The sequence below is a fragment of the Triturus cristatus genome, chromosome 7 (genome assembly GCF_964204655.1).
Source record: "Triturus cristatus chromosome 7, aTriCri1.1, whole genome shotgun sequence".
Classification (NCBI taxonomy): Eukaryota; Metazoa; Chordata; class Amphibia; order Caudata; family Salamandridae; genus Triturus; species Triturus cristatus.
In genome coordinates, this window is record NC_140590.1 from 287,865,130 (window position 1) to 287,885,003 (window position 19,874).

Sequence of the window (19,874 nt, forward strand, 5' to 3'; positions counted from 1 at the left end):
AAAGTTTGAAAAACGAGTTCTTTATTATATAATGAAACAAGGACCTGGTAAACCTAGCAGGCCTGTGGAGGAACCAGTCATGTCAAGGACTTGCCCAGCCCTGCCGGCTTCCTATAGCTCAGTGATACGTAAGAGTCCGACGGCCTGACAGCCGGCACCGGCCTCTGTGTTAGGAGAGCATCGCCTTCTGCACCTGCCCCATCACCGGCTTCATGCCCGGTCAGACCGCATATTAGCCACCTAACACCTCATAAGACACGGGCGGCGTGCCACCCTTTAACGTGGGATATATGGCACAGTAACTAAAAAACCTGTAACCAGAAGAACCACTCCCGAAACGAACTGGCAGGACTGCCAGACACCTGCATTGTTCACTTAAAAGAAAAAAATCTCCGAGAGCCACATAGCTGTCGCTGCGCTGCAGTGTAGAGGTCACTGGTTTACAGGGAAACCTGTTGCACCTGTCACTATCTCCTCCCCCATTCCAGGGTGACAGTGTCACCTGTGGCGACCATAAAAACTGGAGGGAGCCGAGCAGAGAAGCCCCAAATCTCACCAAGCCAGCACCGGAAGAACACCGATGCTGTGAGGGCTGCCAGGTCTCAGGTGGTCCGCGCCCCTTCCCTGCCCCGCTGCAGCCTCCGCCATGGGGCTCCACCCGGCCGTCCTCTGCCTCCTGGCTTCGCTGCTGCTCTACGCGACTGCAGCTAAAGGTACCGTTCTCTTTCAGTCCGTTTCTACTGGTGTGTCTTCGGCGAGAGTAGAGGGGGCCCTTCGCACGTGCCGGGTGGCCAGCCAGAGCCCTGCTGCTGCGCCTGCCTGGGAAGGAACCATCCATTGGTCTCCCAGAACCTCATAGAAGCTCGGTGAAGGCCTTGGAGCTCAAGAAAGGCGGGACGGCGGGGCTCTTTCTACCCCGGTTCAGTATCTTTTTTTTTGGGGGGGGGGGGGGGGAGAAGAGGATGAACAGGTGCTTTGAGGGCGGCTCGTTCTAGAAAGGAAAGGTGAAGTTTGACGTGCCTCAGACTCACACAGAGGTGTAGGCCTGGAAAGCAATAACCATCTGGGTAGTGATGGGGCCACTAACGGCACCTTGGGGCCTGATGCAAGCAAGGATATTAACAGACTGTCAGGGTGGGGGTGCAGGGGCCGCCTTACACCCTTAGGCACCCCACGGCACCTGCCGTTCTATCGATAGCTGTGCTTACAATTAAAAGCCTATTCAACAGCTACGCTACTGTGGATTAGGGTAGCATGGGCCTGTTCTGGGTTGAGGAACTAAACTCCTTTAGGGAAATCAAACGACTTCCCGGAATCCGAGAACATCTGGGCTTCTGGTGGGACTGGGCCCGAGTCGGTCAGATGTCAGGCAGGCTCCGAGCCCTTACACGCAGGTGTGACCACGTTGCCAGGGTCTGTGTTCATTTCAGAGCAAGGGGCATAGGTGCACAGGACGTCTGTTGCCTGCTCCTCGCTGCTGTTCTTTTTTTATGCTGCGCATTCCCAATCCACGTGGGAGAAATCTGCTGAGCTTGGCAGTGAATCCGTGTGACGCGAATCTTCGCTATGGCTACGTCTCTCTCTCATCGACGTGACGTCTCTCCTCGCACAGCCGCACAGGTGGGCCCGCGGCCTGCACTCCCGGTCTCTCCTTCTGCACACGCAGACACTCGTGCTCCGCGGCTGAGAGTTCTTCGGACAGGTTTAAAGGGCGGTGTTGTGCAGCGAGTACCGAAGAGCGCCCCTCTCCGGTGTATTTGGTGAGACGCGTGCGTATAGCGCAAACCCGCCCGTAAAACCAGGCGCTTCTCGTGCAATAACGGCACCTAATGTTACCCGCCGATATGCCCACACGTTATTCACGCGTGGCCCGTACACCGCCCGGCGTCCAGAGGAAGTTAAACCTCACTGGCAGCTGAGGCGCGAGGAGGAGGGGTGCCAGGTGGGGTAACGGTGTCAAGAACAGGGGTGCTAGGTGGGGTCACGGTGTAAAGAGCAGGGGTGCCAGGTGGGGTCACGGTGTAAAGAACAGCGGTGCTAGGTGGGGTCACGGTGTAAAGAACAGCGGTGCCAGGTGGGGTCACGGTGTAAAGAACAGCGGTGCTAGGTGGGGTCACGGTGTAAAGAACAGCGGTGCCAGGTGGGGTCACGGTGTAAAGAACAGCGGTGCTAGGTGGGGTCACGGTGTAAAGAACAGCGGTGCTAGGTGGGGTCACGGTGTAAAGAACATGGGTGCTAGGCGGGGGTACCGGTTTAAAGAACAGGATTGCTTGTTGGGGTAACCATGTAAAGAAGAGGAGTGCTAGGTGGGGTAACATTACAAAGAAGTGGGGTGCTAAGTGGGGTAACAGTGCAAAGAAGCGGGGTGCTAGGTGTGGTAACAGTGCAATGAAAAGGGGTGCTAGGTGTAGCAACAGTGCAAAGAAGCAGGGGTGCTAGGTGTGTTAACAGTGCAAAGAAGCGGGGGTGCTAGGTGGGGGTAACAGTGAAAAGAAGCGGGAGTACTAGGTGGAGGTAACAGTGCAAAGAAGCAGGGGTGCTAGGTGGGGGTAACAGTGCAAATAAACCGGGTGCTAGTTGGAGTAAAAGGGAAAAGGCACAGGCGTGCTAAGTGGGGCAACAGGGGAAAAAGGAGCGCTGGGGCTAATAGTGCAAAGAAGCAGGGTGCTAGGTGGGGTAACAGTGCAAAGAAGTGGAGGTGCTAGTGGGTTTATAGAGCGACGCAGGAGCCCTAGCTGTTTAACAGTACAAATAATCGGGGTGCTAAGTGGGGTAACAGTGAAAAAAACAGGGGTGCAAGATGGGGTAATAGGGTGTAACAGGAGTGCTGGTGGGTTAACAGTTCAATGAAGTGGGGGTGCAAGGTGGGGTAACTGGTGCCTCCGTCCCAGTCCACGCCCTTCTCAGGCGCTAGGTAGTCTGCCCATGACCGAGCCACTTACTCGAGGAACTAGATATGGGCGAGCCAACAACTTCGCAGGGTGAGCTGAGCGAGAGCCGGGCCAAGAGTCTGCTCTGCCTGTGAGAGCCCGTGCACAAGTTGAGCCTCGAAAAAAAATATCATGTTAGAATATGATAAGGGGTCTTCAGAATTCTTATTATAGATGAAGCAACATTATAGGCAACTGAGCGGGGTTTTTGTATAGCCCACACCACGAGCTCACATATATAAAAAAGAACAAAGAAGGAGGCTTAGTTAAATAGAATCACATAAATTGATCAAGCAGGAAAGCCGGGATTAATCCCAGATTTGAGTTTCACTCTGTGAAAATCAGCCACTAGATGATTTCTCACTCTGACATAAAAGGTTCATGCTTTGTCCTTACTTCTTGGAGGATGAAATTAAAGTGTGGGTGACCGGCAGAGTCCGCATTTCATATTTGGCAGTTTTACATAGCGCAAAGCTTACCCAAGGACATAAGAGCTCTCCACAACAGACACAGTCACACTTTATTTTGACACATAGATATCTGCTGATCCAAGAGAGCTCTCCACAACAGACACAGTCACACTTTATTTTGACACAGTCTTGAGATTTCAGTGGCTCGCACAGCCTCTATGAGAAACCAGTGCCTCTTCAGAGCCAGGGCAGGAGAAAACGAGGAGTGCCCGGAACACGACTCATTTTGGTTTAAAAAAACAATATTTAGCCAGACTGGGGTAATGTCTGGTGTAAGTGGGGGGCATTTTGGTCCCCATGAAGGACATTTGTGGTCTCAATGACACATCTTGGGTCACATATATATATATTTTAATGGTGAGACATTTTGGTCTACACTATTTACATTTTGCCGGCCTCGTACGATAGACCAAGGAACTTCTTGAATGCGACTCACCTGGAATTTCACCACAGTATAAAATTCACAAAAAGCCCAAATGAGTGATGAGACACTTCCATGAGGTGCACAATGCAGACTCAACGGTCCCACCCGTGATCCTCAGCACCGTAAATAAGAGGCTCCTACAGACTATTGATAGAGGTGAGGTCAGCAGACTTCGAAGCACTATGAAGGGGTCTATACCGTCTAATGCCAGCTGGGAGGCAGTCGCGGCCCTGGGCAGGCAATGGGTATACACCTCATGACGCTTGAGGTGCAGTGAGAGTCCATGGTTCAAGAACTCCTTGGGTTCCAACCAGCGCAAACATCGACAGGCTTCAGAAGTGTGGGCAATTTGTTACGGACGACCCCACAGAAGAGAAGAACGGGCAGGATAGTTCGAAGTTCAGAATTAGAGAGGGGCAGTTGGTAATGACCACTTCATTTTCCACTGAGAGGCTGGAGATGTTCCCTCCAAACCATATTACCAAAAGTTTTTTTTACTGAAATCATCAGAAGAGCGGTGCTCAATCTCAACTCAAGGCTGGCCAACATCGGGCCCCGTGCTTGAGTGCAGGGCCTCATTGGACAATTCCAGGGCTGGTGAAGGATTTTTGGCATTTTAAATGAAATAACAATTTGTTTCAGTATTTGACTTGCCACTTGGGCCATGTTGACTGCTCTTAGGTTTAGTCTTTCCCATAATGGTGCTGGTGCACCATATGTGGACTGTCACCACCTGGTACTGCTTTTCCCTAAATCTCCCTGGGCATTTCGCAGAACACATTTGCGCTGTTTAGTCCTTGCGTGGCCAAAGGAAGTCTATAAAAGTCAGAACGAACCAGCCTGATGGCTTGTGGCCCATCCTCCTGTAGGCAGGACCTTTAGTGCTGTGCATTAAGCATTGCTGCAAGTAAGAAGAGCGGAAAAGACATAGACAGGCGTATTGAAATGTTCGAAGAAGCAGAAACTTTCAAAGGGTGAGACTCATTAATGGCCAGGAGCAACATTCCTGTGAGGTTTTGGAAAGAGGGTTTGAGAAGAACAGAATTAGTAACTTGCCCCAGGATAAGCCGTTGTTCAGAAGAACCTGCTAGTTCAGATTTCACACATATTTGTCTTTACTAATGTTTGAAGAACTAGGCAATAGGTGGCCCAATCTAAACCAGCCCCCTCAGGCCAAACCGGTCCATCCTGCTTCCTTCAAACCTAGCTCCATTTTTGTGGGCTGTGAACATTGCCCTGTGAAGGCAGTAACTGCATCTGTTGCCTTGACACCACTGTAGGTATCCATTGGTCTCTCTGCTCATTGGTGCATATATTGAATCCGGACTGAGGAATCGCTGAGTGAGGAGGGAGTGATCTCTGATTTCCACACAAAATCTAATTTTGAGAAATGTATGTATCACCTCCCTGCACCAGGGGTGCAAGAGAGGCACTGCTTTTGCGATGGTGCAAGACGATTATCTAAAAAAATAGCATTTGTTACTTGTTTGTCAGTATGCCAGGTAGGGCCGTTCACGCCTGGCATCGTTATCATAGATGCCATTCTTTGGTGGCAGTGTACTACTGCAGGTTCCACAGGCAAAGTAGTGCACTGGGCCCTACCAACACAGCCACTCACAGGAATAAAAATGTTTAACGGAAAATTAGTGTTAAATTCTGTTCTGCATACATAGGCCCCCTATGCCCGTGGGTAACTGCCCGGCATGCCCATGCGTCAAGTCAGCACTGGCTGGCTCCATGAAATTAGACCACCATGCCTTGTGGCAAGGCCCTGCACCGCCAAGTGCATCATGGGTCATCAAACCTTGCAGAAAGGAGTCATGTGTCCCCCCAGTGTCTTCTGTTTTGGGCCGCAGATAACCATACACCCAGGCCAGAGCTACATGGCTAAGCTGTCTGCCATCTCAGACTCACGTGCTCTGCGTCAGTTCCCACTTCCGGCACCCACAGAGGTATTTAGGGCACACAAAGAGGGACACCATTCACTGGCTGATTGTGGCTTTTCAATCGGCTTTTCAACTTCAGTGCCTAGCATGGGAAGTTTGGGGCACCATGGGAAGCCACCCACCTTGGGTTCCACAGCTTCTCTTTTTCCTAAATATAATTAGCTGCTCATTTTCTCTGGAGGGAAATCTCGCTTTTCAAAGAAACTACGAGTTAACAGTATGGGACACACCTGTTGTGTTTGCAGTGCCCGTTCTTTTCATGGCCTCAACCCAACGAGAGACACGCAGGAAACCTGCGAGGTTTACCAACAGGTTGGTTGGGGTCCCTGGAAAATCATTTCAATCTCACGCTGTCTTTCACAATCCTTGACGCATGAGTGACAAGTGAACAGTTCATTTGTGCCCTTAATGTTTTACAAATGCACAGGGAAATAATACAAATAAACAGTAACATTTAAGAAACAAAAGGGCATAAAACAGGGCTGCTTCTAAACTCAAACGTTGTGCCTCTCTCTGCCAGGAACATATAATCCTCTCTTAGAGTTCAATCCAGGCATGCATCGCCCGCAAAGCACCCGAGACAGGGTGAGGCACAGGAGACATGAACTCACACCCCTCAAACAGCCGCATTCGTCTCCCTCCCACGTTTAATTCGTGCCTCGAAGCAATGTTTTCAGCACCCCTAAGGTCTAGTGATTGCCAAGTCAAGTCCATCAACAACCACCGCACACGGAGCTGCGGCGGGACCCGGCAGTCCCTGCAAAGACAGGACTGGCCACAGCTCTAAAACCCATTTAGGTTGTGTCAACTCCCGGCCTGTTTCCGGTTGTGTGCAGAAGCATGGCTGTTGAACAGAGATGGCCATGACGGCGGCCAGTCACGTTTCACGAACAGGAAGTCAAAGAAAAATAACCAGTTACCAGGATACCACAAAAACAGCAGGAAATGTTGTCTGTAACAAATTATAGTTTTCTTAACGGCCCTAAAAAGTTTTCCTGCTCTGTGTGCACGCAGCTCACTTGTTCAAAGCACTGTTTACGGTCAGGATAAGCATTTTAAACCGAGATATGACTTATTGTACAAGTTGTAATGCACTTCCTTCAGAGTGATCGCCCCCTGCTGGCTCTGGCGGCAGGGACCGTATTTACCCATTCAAGCCACACAGCAAATTTGCTGCGGCGCGTACGGGGGGGGGGGGGCAAGAACAGTGCAGGGTTATATCTACTAACATGTGCCTGCTGCTGCTGCCCTATTCGCTGTCCCTTTAAAAGACTGAAGGCAGACTCACACAATGGTGCAGAGGTGAGTGTGGGCGGCCGAACACAAGATATCTAATGGAAGCATCACCTTCCAGTAAACATCCCCATGCGTAGATAACTTCAGAAGGGTCCCGTGCATTGAATGTGTGCTGTGCACTGCAGCACACATGCGGTACATGGGGGCTTCTTATAGGAATGCAAACAGTTCCCCTTGTTAAGTCCTGCTCCAAGGAGGCATCAGTTTTTCAGGCAAAGTTGAGTCCAGCTATTTTAGTAGATCAGGCTTTGTGTCAAACCCTATGGGTACTGTTAGAACCGGCGGTCTCTAGTTGGCAGAGGTATACACTTCTGACAAATAGGGACCAACCAACTCTAGTCAGGGAAAGGGGATTACACACTCAGATAACCCCTGCTACCCCCTTGGTAGCTTGGCAGAGCAGACAGGCTTATCTCAGAGGCAGTGTGTTAAGCATTCATGACCACATACAGTAATAAAGTGAATACACTACAGATGGACACGACACAGAAGTTATTATAAAAATAGTATTTTTATATAAGGCTTAGCACAAGACCAAATAACGACAAAAATATACCACGGTCTTAATAAATACTCTTTGGAAGGGAAAATAATAGTTCAAATAAGGTTTCTTCTTGGCAAATAGTTCTTTAGCAAAGTATTCTTCTGAGCACAGTTCTTTGGCAACAATGTAACCCCCACAGGAGTCACACGACGTCGAGTCTACAAGATTCCCAAGGTTCGGCGTCGACCGCGAGGAGCGCTACGTCAAGCCTGGAGTCGCAACAGACCCCACAAGTACAGTACCTTGAGAAACGAAGAAAACGAGGATCCACGGCGTCGAGATGTCGGCGTCGAGGTCGGCGTCGATCGTGCCTCGGAGTCGGGTCAATCCGCAGCGGCGCCGAGGGATGTCGGGCCGGAGCAGCGCTCACGGCGTCGAGAAGGGCGTCGAGTCGATACGATCAGCAGCGGCGTCGGGACGGGGTCGCTTGGAGGCAGAGCCGATACTCACTCCTCACTGGCGTCGATACCGGCGTCGAGACGGGGACACTTGGAGCCGGGGCCGATACCCACTGCTCACTGGCGTTGCTGCTGGCGTCGAGACTGCAGATTTTCCCTTGTGTACGGGAAACAACACTTTCCAGCAATTCAGCAAATGGTGAAGTCCTTTGGCCCTGTGACTTCAGCAGGAGACTGGCACTCTTCCAGTCCTTGGAGATTTCCTAGCAAGTGTTCAGAGAGTACACACCAAGTTCCTCTCTCCTTGTTCCTTGGCAAAAATAAAGAAGCAGCTTTCAGGTTCCTCCACAGCAAAACAGCACTCTGGCAGAAAGGGGAGGCAAGTCCTTAGATCAGCAGGCTTCTTGTCCTTGGTACAGGTTTCCTTGTCAGAAGTGATCTGAGTTCTTGGTTCAGGGGTCCTTCTCTTATACCCCTTTTTCCCTTTGTTCCCTTTGTCCAAGCAGGGCGATTCCCACCATCTCAGGTTTGTTGTGGGTGTTGCCAGGCAGAGGCACCTGGCCTATTCACTGGGCAGGGCAGAGTCCTCAGCCGCCCAGCAGGAGGCGGAGCCAGTATTGTCACTGGTAGGAGCAGGGCTATCAGTCGCCCAGCAGGAGGCGGGGCCAGTATTGTGTCAGGCAGGGCAGGCTACTCTTCCCTCACTCTACGTGTAAACGCCCCATTCACCCCACACTGACTCACTCAGACCTCTGGAGCCACCCAGCCCCTGACACACACACCAAACCAGCAGAGACCGGTAGATAGTTGGACAAGAAAATAGCCACTTTCTAAAAGTGCTATTTTCAAACATAGAATTTAAAAACCATCCATCCTAAAGGGTGTGTTATTAAATTCTGAGTTCAGGGATACTAAACTCGACTTGCTACCATGCTCCCTGAGTCAGATAGATTATAATGGAGTTAATAATCAGTCTGCCCAGTCTGGCCTATTGGAGGCAGGTAGCCCTTCAATAGTGAAAAACGAAAATGGCTGTAATTCACTATTAGGTCATGCCACACACATCAGGGCATGACCTACCTTTTACCAACAATGCACCCTGCCCTAGGGCCTACCATAGAGGTGTCTGGAATGTGGCAAAGGGAAGGTTTAGAGACTGGTAAGTAGGTTTCCTTACCAAGTCGACATGGCAGTCAGGGACTGCACGCAGGCGCCGCGGTGGCAGGCCTGAGACACATTTTGCACGCTGCTTCTGTGGGTGGCACAACCAGTGCTGCAAGCCCACCAGCAGCAGTTAACTTACACGCCCTTGGCACGCGCAGTGCACTAGACTAGGGTCTGAACAGTAAGTCAACCAAGCCAATCATGGTAACACCAATCAACGTAACAATTTAGCATAGGGAGCACTTGCACTGTGGCACTGATCAGCAGTGGCACAGTGCCCAAAGCAATAATCCAGCAAAAACATCGTAAACAGAGGAGGCAAACAGAAAAAATGGAGGAGAGACTCATGCCAATGATGCCAGGTCTAACACGTGTCCCCTCCAGCTGAAATGTGGGGAGAACTACCCTTCACCCAGGGAGTCCTCATCACTAAGGCGGAAAAATCTGGACAGACCATCAGCATTGGCGTGATCTGTACCAGGGCGGTGTTCCACCGTAAAGTCCATCCCCTGTAGGGAAATGGACCACCTCAACAGTTTTGGGTTCTCACCCCTCATCTGCATTAACCATCTGAGGGGCCTGTGGTCTGTCTGAACCCGGAAGTGAGTCCCAAACAGGTAGGGTCTTAGCTTCTTCAGCGCCCAGACCACAGCAAATGCCTCACGCTCTATCGCACTCCACCTTTGTTCCCTGGGAAGTAACCTCCGGCTGATGAAGGCTACAGGTAAGTCTCGGCCCTCCTCATTCATCTGTGCTAGAACAGCCCCCACACCATGCTCTGAAGCGTCTGTCTGGACAATGAATTCTTTTGAAAAGTCGGGTGCCTGGAGGACCGGTGCTGTACACATTGCAGTTTTCAGGGTGTCAAAGGCGTTCTGACAGGCGTCAGTCCAGATCACAAGTCTCGGCTGCTTCCTGGAAGTCAGCGAGGTCAAGGGGTGCACAATGTTGCCATACCCCTTGACAAACCTCCTGTAGTAACCCGTGAGACCCAAGAAGGCTCTCACCTGAGTCTGGGTTTTGGGCGGTTCCCAAGCCAGGATGGTATCTATCTTGGGTTGCAGGGGGGCCACCTTGCCGCTCCCTACTTGGTGCCCCAAGTACACCACTGAACCCTGCCCAATCTGGCACTTACTAGCCTTGATTGTGAGGCCTGCTCTGCGCAGGGCCAACAACACTTCCTGGAGGTGGCGCAAGTGTTCCTCCCAGCTGGCGCTGAACACTGCTATATCGTCCAGGTAGGCGGCGCTGAAATCTTCCAGCCCGGCCAATACCTGGTTAACCAACCTCTGGAATGTGGCAGGGGCATTCTTCATCCCAAAGGGCATCACACGGAACTGGTAGTGCCCATCTGGTGTGGAGAATGCAGACCTCTCTTTTGCCCCATCAGTCAAGGCGATCTGCCAGTACCCAGACGTTAGATCAAACGTACTAAGGTACCGGGCAGCCCCCAACCGATCGATGAGCTCATCAGCTCTGGGGATGGGGTGCGCGTCAGTCTTGGTGACCGAATTGAGTCCTCGGTAATCCACACAGAACCGAAGTTCTGGTGAAGCACCAGGCGCTGCAGCCTTTGGGACCAAGACCACTGGGCTGGCCCAAGGACTGCTAGAGGACTCAACCACCCCTAAGGCAAACATCTTGGAGACCTCCTCCTTGATGTATGCTCTGACCTTGTCAGTCACCCTGTAGGCCTTGTGCCTCACAGGAGTGCTGTCCCCGGTGTCCACATCATGGACACACCACTGAGTGACACCAGGGATTAAGGAGAACAGATCAGGGAATTGTACCAACAGATGGCGACAATCTTGCTGCTGCTCAGGGGTCAGTGTGTCAGAGAGGACAACACCATCCACTGACCCATCTTTTTCTTTTGCACACAGGAGGTCAGGAAGAGGCTCACTCTCCTCCTCCATCCCAGCATCTGTGGCAAGGAGCATGCCCACTTCGGACCTTTCTAAGTGGGGCTTTAACCGGTTGACATGCAGGACCCTTAAGGGGTTCCTGGGAGATTTCAAGTCCACCAAGTAGGTGACATCGCTCTTCTTCTCCACAACCTCAAACGGTCCAGTCCACCTGTCCTTGAGCGCACAAGGTTCCACAGGGGCCATGACCCAAACTTTCTGACCAGGTTGAAGCTCAACCAGAGTGGCATTCTGATCGTACCACCGCTTCATCTCTTCCTGGCTGGCCTCCAGATTTGCCTGAGCAAGATCTCTGAAGCGCCGAGTCTGGTTCCTAAAGGCCAGCATGTAACTATATACATCCTGGGGAGGTTTCCTGGGAGATTGCTCCCAGCCTTCTTTGACCAGACTCAAAGGTCCTCTTACCGGGTGACCATACAAAAGCTCAAAGGGGCTGAACCCTAGAGACTTCTGTGGCACCTCACGGTAAGCAAACAGCAGGCATGGCAAGAGGACGTCCCATTTACGCCTCATTGGTTCTTCAAGACCCATGATCATGCCTTTTAGGGTCCGGTTGAATCTCTCAACCAGCCCATTACCTTGAGGGTGGTAAGGAGTGGTAAACTTGTAGGTTACCCCACACTCCTTCCACAGAGACTTCATATAATTCGAAATGAAGTTGGTGCCCCGGTCTGACACCACCTCTCTGGGGAACCCCATGCGGGAGAAAACACCCATCAGTGCCCGTCCCACCACGGGGGCCGTCACTGTGCGGAGAGGGATGGCTTCCGGGTACCGGGTGGCATGGTCCACCAAGACCAGGATAAACCTGTTGCCCATGGCTGTCTTGGGGTCCAGTGGCCCCACAATGTCAATTCCCACTCGCTCAAAGGGGGTACTGACGACGGGAAAAGGTTGGAGGGGAGCCTTCTGCTTCCGCCCACTTTTCCCACTTGCCTGGCAAGTTTGACATGTCCTACAATGGATATCTGAATCCCTTCTCATCTGAGGCCAATAAAAATGGGTGACAAGCCTGTCATAGGTCTTGTCCTGCCCCAGATGTCCAGCTAACGGAACGTCATGAGCCAACCCCAGTAGGAAGGCTCTGAAGCGCTGGGGTACCACCAGCACACGGGCTGACCCAGGTTCAGCAGCCTTAGGCTCGCTATACAGGAGGTCGTTCTCCCAGTAGACCCAATGTGATCCTGACTGATCACCTGTCGTTTGGGCTGAGGCCTGCTGCCTCATACCCACAAGAGAAGGGCACACTTTCTGTTCAGCACAAAATTCCTCCCTGGAGGGACCACCATCCTGCTGCCAATGGGTCAGCTCGGGCAGGTCTCCCAGTTCGGCCACTTGTTCTCCTGTCGGTTCCAGGGCATCCCCCTCAGGGTCTGCTCCCTCCCGGACCGCGGGAACGATGGGGGACGGTTTCCCGCGCCCCCTGCCTCTTCTCTTCACGGTTGGGACCTGGGCCATATTTTCAGGCTCCGGGCCCCCATCAACACCCTTACTGACTGACATGGACCGGGTGGTCGCACACACCCACTCAGGCAGACCCAACATTTCCAGATGCGCTTTTCTCTCCACCTTAGCCCAAGGGGAGTCCTCCAAATCATTGCCCAAGAGACAATCAACAGGCATGGCGGGCCTCACAGCAACCTGAAGAGTACCTGAGACCCCCCCCCACTCAAAAGGAACTTGAGCTACCTCACACTTACTCTGTGAGTTGTCAGCAGCTACAACGGGGTAGAATGCATGAGGGACCACCTGCTCTCTGGACACCAAGTGACACTTGACAGCTGTCACACTCGCTCCGGTGTCTCTGAGAGCTTCCACCCTATGGCCATTAATGGTCACCCACTGCCTATATTTCTTAGTGTTCCTAGGCAGAGGGGTTGGAGGGACCATTTCCACGTCTCCTAAAGAGACCAGGGACATTTCTGCGGGACCCCACCCACCGGGGGCACCCATCTCCTCCCCTCCCAGGGCTACACTCGCTACCTGACGAGGGGGTGCACGCGGCGGTGCATTCGAATCCTTCATGGGACACTGGGGATCATAATAACGGTGTCCCACCTGCTTACAGGCATAGCAGGTCATGGGGCCCCTGTGAACAGGTTTACCTGTCGGGGCCTCTGGCTTCTTTACAGGGGGAGGCTGGGAACCCTTCCCTTGGTTCCCTTGGGGACTACTTTGGGGCCCTTTCTGAAACTCCCTCTGTTTACCCCTGTCCCCCCCACTCTTCTGCTGGGGACCCTGCCCACCCTTGGCTGAGTCTCCCACTGGACCCTTGTGGACCCTGGTACTGACCCAGCGGTCCGCCTCCTCAGCAAGTTTTCTAGGGTTAGATAGCTTGCTGTCAACAAGGTGCTGGCGTAGCTCTGGAAAACAGTTATTAGACAAGTGCTCCCAAGCAAACAAATCATAAAGAGCGTCATAACTATCAACCTTGCTACCCTTTATCCAACCATCCATGGTTCTGCAGAAAAAAGACACATATTCAACCCACGTAGTACCAGGCAACTTCTTACATTCTCTAAAGGTTTGTCTGTACTTTTCTGGGGTTAAGCCATATCTCAGCATTAAAGCATCTTTCATATGAGTATAAGACATCCTATCCTCAGCAGGAAGGCTCAACAAGGTATCTCTCCCCTCGTTTGTAAAGCGGCTCCACAACCCCGTTCCCCAATCCTTCTCAGGGACCCGGTGGGCCAACAATGCTAACTCATACGCTTTAAACCATTGGCTAATATCTTCATTCTTACTGTAATCTTTGATCACATCCTTAGGAAAATAAAACCTACTTTCTGCAGGCACGGATGGACTGCTGCCACCAGAGGGATTCAACTCTAAACTCTTAGTTTTAAGCTCCATCTCCCTCACCATCTTCTCACGTTCAAACGCTAATTTCTCTCTCTCAAAATCTAATCTTTTGCTCTCCATTTCAGCTTCTCTCTTGCTTCTTGCATTCTCTAATTCCAACTGCCCTCCTAATTTAAGTTTTGCCATTTCCAACTTGTACCCCCTCTCCTTCTCCCTGTCTTCTAACTCTTCGGGGGAAAGGCTCCTAGAGGACGCACTACTGCCTGGAGATGACACTGGCCCACCTGTGGGCTCTTCCTCTTCCTCTTCTTCTTCCTCTTCCGGTACCACCACCGGATCAGAGGGATTTCTGGCCTCTAACCAGGCCTTCAGCGCTTTGAGGAAGTCGTCTTTCCTTGTGAGACCTGTGGTAGGAACTTTAAACTGCTTGCAAAATCCTTTTAGATCCTTTAGCACGTAGGAATCTATTTTCTCCTTATCAAATTCCCCCACAACAATCTCCACAGGTGTAGCAGCTCTGGCATTCTCCATGGTCAAAACTGGCAGTGTTTAAGAAAATAAGCTCCAGGAAAGCGGAGAACAAAAATAGGCAATCCTACCAAACAGACTGTGGCTGCGTTATGGTCTGCTTTCACTATGTAGCGTACACTAATCACTGCACATGAGTCATAAATGCAAAGTTCAAATCCTCACCGCTGACCACCAATGTTAGAACCGGCGGTCTCTAGTTGGCAGAGGTATACACTTCTGACAAATAGGGACCAACCAACTCTAGTCAGGGAAAGGGGATTACACACTCAGATAACCCCTGCTACCCCCTTGGTAGCTTGGCAGAGCAGACAGGCTTATCTCAGAGGCAGTGTGTTAAGCATTCATGACCACATACAGTAATAAAGTGAATACACTACAGATGGACACGACACAGAAGTTATTATAAAAATAGTATTTTTATATAAGGCTTAGCACAAGACCAAATAACGACAAAAATATACCACGGTCTTAATAAATACTCTTTGGAAGGGAAAATAATAGTTCAAATAAGGTTTCTTCTTGGCAAATAGTTCTTTAGCAAAGTATTCTTCTGAGCACAGTTCTTTGGCAACAATGTAACCCCCACAGGAGTCACACGACGTCGAGTCTACAAGATTCCCAAGGTTCGGCGTCGACCGCGAGGAGCGCTACGTCAAGCCTGGAGTCGCAACAGACCCCACAAGTACAGTACCTTGAGAAACGAAGAAAACGAGGATCCACGGCGTCGAGATGTCGGCGTCGAGGTCGGCGTCGATCGTGCCTCGGAGTCGGGTCAATCCGCAGCGGCGCCGAGGGATGTCGGGCCGGAGCAGCGCTCACGGCGTCGAGAAGGGCGTCGAGTCGATACGATCAGCAGCGGCGTCGGGACGGGGTCGCTTGGAGGCAGAGCCGATACTCACTCCTCACTGGCGTCGATACCGGCGTCGAGACGGGGACACTTGGAGCCGGGGCCGATACCCACTGCTCACTGGCGTTGCTGCTGGCGTCGAGACTGCAGATTTTCCCTTGTGTACTGGAAACAACACTTTCCAGCAATTCAGCAAATGGTGAAGTCCTTTGGCCCTGTGACTTCAGCAGGAGACTGGCACTCTTCCAGTCCTTGGAGATTTCCTAGCAAGTGTTCAGAGAGTACACACCAAGTTCCTCTCTCCTTGTTCCTTGGCAAAAATAAAGAAGCAGCTTTCAGGTTCCTCCACAGCAAAACAGCACTCTGGCAGAAAGGGGAGGCAAGTCCTTAGATCAGCAGGCTTCTTGTCCTTGGTACAGGTTTCCTTGTCAGAAGTGATCTGAGTTCTTGGTTCAGGGGTCCTTCTCTTATACCCCTTTTTCCCTTTGTTCCCTTTGTCCAAGCAGGGCGATTCCCACCATCTCAGGTTTGTTGTGGGTGTTGCCAGGCAGAGGCACCTGGCCTATTCACTGGGCAGGGCAGAGTCCTCAGCCGCCCAGCAGGAGGCGGAGCCAGTATTGTCACTGGTAGGAGCAGGGCTATCAGTCGCCCAGCAGGAGGCGGGGCCAGTATTGTGTCAGGCAGGGCAGGCTACTCTTCCCTCACTCTACGTTTAAACGCCCCATTCACCCCACACTGACTCACTCAGACCTCTGGAGCCACCCAGCCCCTGACACACACACCAAACCAGCAGAGACCGGTAGATAGTTGGACAAGAAAATAGCCACTTTCTAAAAGTGCTATTTTCAAACATAGAATTTAAAAACCATCCATCCTAAAGGGTGTGTTATTAAATTCTGAGTTCAGGGATACTAAACTCGACTTGCTACCATGCTCCCTGAGTCAGATAGATTATAATGGAGTTAATAATCAGTCTGCCCAGTCTGGCCTATTGGAGGCAGGTAGCCCTTCAATAGTGAAAAACGAAAATGGCTGTAATTCACTATTAGGTCATGCCACACACATCAGGGCATGACCTACCTTTTACCAACAATGCACCCTGCCCTAGGGCCTACCATAGAGGTGTCTGGAATGTGGCAAAGGGAAGGTTTAGAGACTGGTAAGTAGGTTTCCTTACCAAGTCGACATGGCAGTCAGGGACTGCACGCAGGCGCCGCGGTGGCAGGCCTGAGACACATTTTGCACGCTGCTTCTGTGGGTGGCACAACCAGTGCTGCAAGCCCACCAGCAGCAGTTAACTTACACGCCCTTGGCACGCGCAGTGCACTAGACTAGGGTCTGAACAGTAAGTCAACCAAGCCAATCATGGTAACACCAATCAACGTAACAATTTAGCATAGGGAGCACTTGCACTGTGGCACTGATCAGCAGTGGCACAGTGCCCAAAGCAATAATCCAGCAAAAACATCGTAAACAGAGGAGGCAAACAGAAAAAATGGAGGAGAGACTCATGCCAATGATGCCAGGTCTAACAGGTACATGCGCTGATATGCCCCAGTGACACCCCATTTACATCCCTTTGATGCAATGCGATGCAAAGCTGCACCTTTCCATTGCAACACAGCTTTTGAGCTGGATAGTAAATACCCTTTGCGGTTATTTACGTTGAATTGCTTTGCGTTGTTGCAAACATTTAATAAGCCTGGGCCCAGGTGTTGCTGTAAAAAGTGCTACGTGCCTAAAGCATCCTTTTCAGGGCTTTTTTCTCACTCGAACACAGTCCCCGGTGGTAGCTGTGTGGCAGTAAATACGGATACCACTGGGTGTGATCATCACGGTATGCAAGATTTCCAAATCATTTCAAGTTTCAGACATCAGGACGAAGGATAAACTTGTAAAATAATTTTTTTTCCTTTGGTTCAAGATGTGCAAACTCAGAATATATGGAGTTTGTATGCACAACTCACACCATGTTTTTACCCTTCCATAACTGTGTGGACAAACACTCATGGGGTGAGCTGTTACTGGAACCCATTTTAATGAAACCCTGCTATGTGACGGAGTCAGCCCTGGAATGGCTGGGTTGTCAGAGACACCTCTACCCTCATCACTGTTTGCTTCTCAGCCCTCATCATGTGGGCCACCAGCACCCCTTTTGGACCCAACCTCCTACATAAGAACCCCTTGAGATGAGGTCTGCAGTCTAACAACAATCTTCAATAAAATGTGGCACATAGTTTACCTCACATTTCACATGAGTTTTCTTGTTTAAGTAATGTGATATTACCACATTATATACATTACCATTGTAATACATTACAGCAGGAGACAATGAGCATGTGGTGGTGACTCCACACCCAGAAATACAGATGAAAAAACAAGCAGATGCACTGTTTGTGCATTTAAAGGCACATTTGTGGTAAGAGCACACATAGTGTGTGCGGTCACATAGTTATTGATTTACAGTATTACTATATATTACCTGATGAGCTCTAAACGTGGGCGTGGTGTGCGCCATAACAATAACCCTCGTTTTAGTAAATATGATGCAGGGCTCACCAGTGCCCCAGGGATGCTCCAGACTGAATGATGCCCCTAGAGTACGTTTGTCTACGAGTTAAGAAGTGCTCCTCTGCCTGCCACCTAGGGAACAAGAAGTGCTGCTCTCTTTCTCATAGTACGCACACAACAAGCAAGTCGCTGCCCCTCCCCTGCTGACTCGGCCCGCCTTCCCTGTCCCAAGGAACAAGTCAACCCTGGTTATGGTGCTTTACTAGGACGGAGCCTTTATTCATATGGTTCCGCAAAGCGACAATACTGTCGATAGCCTGGACTGTAATAGTTGAAACATTGGCATTAGTTCATTGGATACTGGATGCAAGCATACAGTGAAAGCACACATCACACTGGCTGTACAAAGAGACACCGCCATCTTGAACTTTATACATTGAAGCACAAGCGTTAAAGAATGCATCGTGCCAGTAGGCCCCGGTTCCAGTTACAATTCCATATAAATATATACAGCAAAGTCAACGAGACATACATTTACAGTGTGCTGCCATTCTTTCACCTCTCTCCTTGCTGGCCGCTCCTGCTGCGACCAATGGTACCCCTTCTGCTAGCTGTAGGGTGCGCCGGGCCATTTGCACAAGAGAGCACCAAACTGAAGGAGAGCAGCACTGATTGCCTGTTCCATTCATTGCATGGAATGTTGCGTAATGTAGTCAATCAATCAATCAATCAGAGTTCTCGTAATGCGTGACTACTCACCCGTCAGGGTCTCAAGGTGCAGGGTGGAAGGGAACCTGCCAGGTCTTAATGTTCTTCCTCAATTGAGGCAGCAAGGTGCCCCCAATGGACAAGATAGTAGTGTTTCCCTGTCAAAAAAGATCTCTTAAGGGAACATGCTTGCATAAGTACATCGCCTCCTGAGCGTGCACCTCTTCAAGGCATCCTCAGACACAGACTGCAATCTAGGCGCTTGGTAACCCAACTGGCCTGCTAACCGACCACCTAGCAGCTTTCTATACAGAATTCTTTCGGAATAACTAATTAGACACGATTCCCTTTGGTCTGAAATTGATTATATGACTAATAAAAAGCCTCCAGAAAGTTCTGGGGGACACATCCCTTCTTTGAGTGAAACACGTGTCAGCTGAGTTCGCCATGTATGAAAGGTACATATACATGAATTAGAGCACAACTTCTGCTACTCTTTTTCAAGGTGAATTAGCAACATCCTTTTCTGTAGGAAAAAAAACAAGTTTAGTGCACGTTCTTCCCTTATTGGCACGGGAATTGATTCTAATATCTCGAGATAGTCAAGTTAGGGCTCCTTCCTCCTTCTGTTGAAAAAATGCGGTTCTGCAGTTATAAATGCGGTTATGCAGTTATAAATGCGGTTATTCAGTTATGAATGCAGTTATGCAGTTATAAATGCGGTTATGCAGTTATAAATGTGGCTATGCAGTTATTTATTTATTTTATTTATTGAGTTTTATATAGCGCTGGCTAGACCCGGAGGTATCAGAGCGCTTTACATGAGGAAGAAGCATTGTTTCAGAACATGGTTACAAAGTTACATCAGTTACTGGAGCGCAGTTACAGGAATTACATGAGTACAAAAGCATGGCATAAACATGAGGGAAAAAGAAAACAGGCAAGGGGAGAGAAGACTAAGGGAGCGAGGGAAGGAATAGGGGAGGTAGACGGAGAATAATGGAGGGAAGAGGAGGGGGAGGGTGTAGGAGGCACAATGGGGAGATGAGGAAAAACAGTGTCAGACGTCCGGCTGGGTAGGTGACGGCCGAGGGGTGAACCAGAGCCAAACTCCTCTATAGCTGCGTGGGACAGCTCCATAAATGCAGTTATGCAGTTATAAATGCAGTTATGCAGTTATAAATGCGTTTATGCAGTTATAAATGCAGTTATACAGTTATAAATGCGGTTATACAGTTAGAAATGCAGTTATACATTTAGAAATGTGGTTATACAGGCAATGAACGAGCCAATGCATTTTCACAATTTAATTTTGATTCAAGAAACCCTTCCTCTTCTGAAGGCCTCGCCCCCTGTTTTGTATCCTTCAGGTCAA

The 19,874-nt window shown here is 50.4% G+C and overlaps 1 protein-coding gene across 1 annotated transcript in view; it reads left to right on the forward strand.

The window, feature by feature from the left end:
* The first annotated feature begins 552 nt into the window (after positions 1–552).
* The window catches only part of LOC146809462 (uncharacterized), a 241,788-nt gene continuing 222,466 nt past the window's right edge, over positions 553–19,874 (forward strand). The window contains exon 1 of the mRNA XM_085614868.1: positions 553–713. Coding sequence (XP_085470994.1) covers positions 647–713 — 67 coding nt within the window. The 5' untranslated portion in view covers positions 553–646. The remainder of the gene's footprint in view (positions 714–19,874) is intronic.